General features: G+C 37.4%; 2 protein-coding genes across 7 annotated transcripts in view; both read right to left on the minus strand.

Annotated features, from left to right (window-relative positions):
- The window catches only part of LOC106868749 (uncharacterized transporter slc-17.2), a 12,971-nt gene extending 12,255 nt beyond the window's left edge, over positions 1 to 716 (minus strand). For 5 of the 6 annotated variants that reach the window (XM_014914150.2, XM_014914151.2, XM_052976181.1 and 2 more), the window contains exon 1: positions 234 to 715. The gene's annotated coding sequence lies outside the window, so the exon portion shown is untranslated. Of the gene's footprint in view, positions 1 to 233 lie in introns of all 6 variants that reach the window. The other variant, XM_052976179.1, reaches the window with a different exon arrangement.
- Positions 717 to 1,593: 877 nt separating this feature from the next.
- LOC128250664 (sialin-like) lies at positions 1,594 to 4,426 on the minus strand. The gene has a single exon (XM_052976182.1). It carries the CDS (start codon positions 4,397 to 4,399, stop codon positions 3,008 to 3,010), a length of 1,392 nt encoding a protein of 463 aa, XP_052832142.1. The 5' UTR covers positions 4,400 to 4,426; the 3' UTR covers positions 1,594 to 3,007.
- Between the last annotated feature and the right edge of the window lie 6 nt (positions 4,427 to 4,432).

Consider the following 4,432-nt stretch of genomic DNA (forward strand, 5'->3'; position numbering starts at 1 on the left):
CACACATATAGATAGATAGATAGATAGATAGATAGATAGATAGATAGATAGATAGATAGATAGATAGACAGATAGATATGACATTGGTTCTGAGAAACGAAGAATTCCGACTTCGGATTTCTTTTCGGTTGACGTAATAATACTGGTGAGGTTCTGTTCACATCAAAACAGAAGAGAAATATGTTGTACACGCTTCTTTAAAAAAAAAAAAAAATAATAATTTTTCTACTCACTGTTTGGCCGAATGTTTGCAGTGTTGTTGAATTCAGCTGCTGCCGCAGAATACTAAATCTGATATATCAATCGTTACTTTATGCATTTGGTGACGTATGTACACTCACCGTGGAGGGGCTCTGTTAACATTATCAACACATGAATTAGCGCAAAAACACACGCATCTAAATGTACGTTAAATCAAGCACCTACTCACATATGCGAAAAATAGAGGAGCGATAGTGAGAGAGCGAGCGAAATTTGAGAGCTATAATGTGAGATGGGGAGGAAATAGGCTATACGAAAATATAAACAGAAAGCGCTTTTACTGGCCTGAAAGCGGTTGGGAGTGTATTACACAGGTTATGTAAGAGTATAGAAAGTTTAATTGAAGTGTTTATAAAAAACAATGATTTTACAATAGCATTTATTGGCCGGGATAACATTAATTTGTTATAACTTCATGGAAATGTTAGCTAAAATGGATGAAAGTCTGTCCCGCGTTTAAGTATAATTTTGTTGTTTTTTATTACTTTTTTTTTATTTTGCAGATGAATACTACTACTACTACTACTACTACTACTACTAACAATAATAATGATAATAATAATAATAATAATAATAATAATAATAATAATAATAACACAAAAACTGAGGCAGAACTGGACAGCCTAGTCCAGTCTGTGCGGATTTTCTCCAGTGATATTAAGATGGAGTTTGGACTTTCAAAATGTGTTACGATGATTATGAAACGAGGAAAGCTGGTGAAATAATGAAGGTAATTCAACCTCAATCCAGTTATGAATACCTGAGAATACTTTGGGCAGATGGAATCAAACACAATGAAATGAAGAAAGAGACAAAAAGAGAGTACCTGCGGCGAGTAAGTAAAATATTTCTTCAAAGCTAAATGCCAGAAATATAATGTTGGCAATAAACTCGCGCGCAGTCGCAGTAGTTTGGTATGGCGCTGGAATCTTGAAGTGGACAGAGGAGGAACTAAAGGAGATGGACAGGAAGTCAAAAGAGCTTCTAATGATGCGTGGAACCCATCATCCACGTGCGGACACTGATCGGCTATACATGAAGAGAGTAAATTGAGAAAGAAGACTGATAAATGGGTGAGACTGCGGTTTCCATGGCGTATATAAATCCAGTCCGTTGTAGGATTACTCGTTTCTGCCTACTCTGTGGACTGGAGCAATGTGAAATGAAGAACATAACGGATTGCTCGATCCTGGAATTGAAACTACAATCTGTCGATCATGAGTCTAACACCTTAACCACAAAGCCACGCGCCTCTACTCTTCATGATAAAGGAAGCAGACAAATACATAAGAAAAACAAAGCAAATTGAAAGAAAAAAAAAGAACAAGATGATTGAGATTAATATTTTATAGAATAAATATTTTATAGAATATAAAACATAGTTTTGATCAGATCTTTTTTTCTTTTCTTTTTATTTTCCTCTCAACATCATCCATTGTTGTATTCTTGCATGCATATAGCGTCCCAAATTTCGTTCGAAGTTGGAAATTCAATATTTAAGCAAAGCGCAATTCCGTTCATTTTTTTATCATAATTTATTTCTTGATCATAAGGCCCCTTCCATAATGTTACGGAACATTAATAACTATAAATAACATTATATGATGTATAACGCCGGACAAAATTCTTAGTGACATTTCCTCCGACTTTACGTTCTGAGTTTAAACTCCGACAAGGATGGCTTTGCCCTTCATCCCTTCGGGATCGATCAAATAAGTACCAATTTAACACTGGGATCGATGTAATCGACTTAACCTCTCCCCGAAATTGGCGGCCATTGTGCCAAAATTTGACACCAATGTTATGTATAACGGCTGTTTACTTATGTCCGAAGAAGATATTTACATACTAACGTTAACAAAACCAGCCCAAAAATTTTAGCTTCAATTAGGCTTACGCAACACCTCAAACACTTTTCTATTTTATTGTCAGGATCCACAGACAATCCGAAGAAAATGCTTGGTATCAATAAATATCTGTGACCCCATGCTGTGGAAGTCTCCCAATATTCTTCTGGCGCTGAAAATTCCTGGTGCTAAACGATTCTCTGCACAGTGTGCATTATTATCAGAGCAATCCTCTACAAGAATCATGCTATAGCAAAAGCCAAGTTATGCCTCATTTTGCAATTGGCTTCAAACACGCCGGATACCAGCCCGAAATTTCTAAATCACTACGTTATGGTTAAATAACCATAGACCCTTCGCTGGTTTCACTTTCTCATTTTGACAGCTTTTTTTTGTGTTTTTTTTTTGCTCTCCTAGGTTTCAAGCAAACCTCATCAACAGTTTAAGCGAGTAGAACAGCCTGTTTTACCGCTGAAGACGACTAAGTACTGCTACATGCACTGTATTATATGTAATATGTTTTAAGCCTTTATTCTGTTTATTGTTTTGTTCCTCGTCCGTCCACTAACGGTCTCGTTTCGTAATGTTTTGGTCCCATTCCCAGAAAAATTTTTGCCGCTGCCTCCAGAGTAGCAGCAATCTTATCGATATTGGCTGAAATTGCGTTCGACCTTTCTGACCGCTAACTGATGAGGTGTTCGTGAGCTTCTGTGCTCTCTGTTCGCCTGTATATTTAGTATAGTTCGTTTGTTTATTTACTACACGTTTTGAAAAATTATATATATATATATAATTTATATATATTTAATTTTTTACCTATATATATAGAGTAGAATATTATGTCTGATAAAATTCAGAAAGAAAAAAGTTACATAAAGTGGAATACATGGAAATAACTTTTATGCATACTGCTTTAGATTTTGTGATTCTTCCTCATTCGAAGAACGATTACTTGGTATTTCTTGAGATTTAGCCCATTCCTGTACATCTCCACTCGCCAATATCGCAAACATTATCGTTCCAGATACAGAAAGTGCCGCACACAAAGCTAAGACAATTTGCCATTCTTCTTGTGTCCCATCAGGTGTAAGAGCTTTGGATGATATTGGAGCCAAGAATCCGGGCAATGAACCAAAAGTGTTGGTAATGCCGATCAATACACCAGCGTATCTAGGAGCAATGTCCACGTGATTGACATTGAAGCCGCCAATGTAAAATGCTAAGCAGATACCCGTGAAGAGGAAAAGAATGCCGGCCAGAGTTATTTGGTCACAGTCAAGGAATCCTATAGCAATCAGCAGTGACGCTGAGCCAAGGAAACAAATACTCTGAAAGAGAACTCGTACAGAGCGCGTTGAAAGATAATTCTTTGAACGCAAAATATCTGCAAACCTTCCACAGAATTGCACAGCCGCGAACTGTCCAATGAACGGAGCAGAAGACATTAAACCATTTGATTTCGCATCGATATTTAATGCTTCTTTCATATATAAAGGCAGAAGCAGCTGGAAAGAAATAATCGTCCAATTGTAAAATGTGTGAGCAATTATAAGAGCCCAAACGGCGGGAGTAGTCATAATTCTCTTCCATGGCACGCTCTTAACTTGGCCTTTGTGTATTATAGTTTTGTTTAAATAAGAACGTTCTTCTTCGCTGATAGTTGGATGGACATCTGGAGTATCAGAAACAACATAAAACCACACACAACTAAACACTAACGATATTCCACCAAATATATAGAATATAGAACCCCATCCATTGTCAAAGCCATAAACGCAAAGGAAACCAGAAATTGACAAACCCACAATACTACCGATTAATAAACCAGAGAAAGAGACTGCAACCAACACACTATTTTCTAATGGCGGAGCCCACCGTCCCCACAGGGATAAGACAGCAGGACACATGGGCCCTGAGACCAGACCTGTAAGTATCCTCAATACAAGAGTAAAATAACCACTAATTCGTGTTAGACTTGGGTGGAGAACGGTCAGGACAGAAGCTGAGAATATGGAAGCCCCCATAACTTTCTTTCCACCATATTTGTCAGCTAATACACCGCCAAGAAGGTTAGTCACAATGTAGCCATAATAGTATCCAGCCAACATGTTTGATTGTAGAGTATTGCTCCATTCGAACTCTCCTTCAAAATTTTCTCCATTTGATGTACGATTGTCTAAACGAGAACAGTGTTCGTTATCTAGAGTACGGTCGACTTCATCAATTGTACGATTGGGTGTTTTCAACATACAAACTAACGACATACTCAGGTCTACACGTAAAGTCTGCATGAGAAGCAAGGTGAAAAAGCTAACATAGCATAG

The sequence above is a fragment of the Octopus bimaculoides genome, chromosome 24 (assembly GCF_001194135.2).
Source record: "Octopus bimaculoides isolate UCB-OBI-ISO-001 chromosome 24, ASM119413v2, whole genome shotgun sequence".
NCBI lineage: Eukaryota > Metazoa > Mollusca > Cephalopoda > Octopoda > Octopodidae > Octopus > Octopus bimaculoides.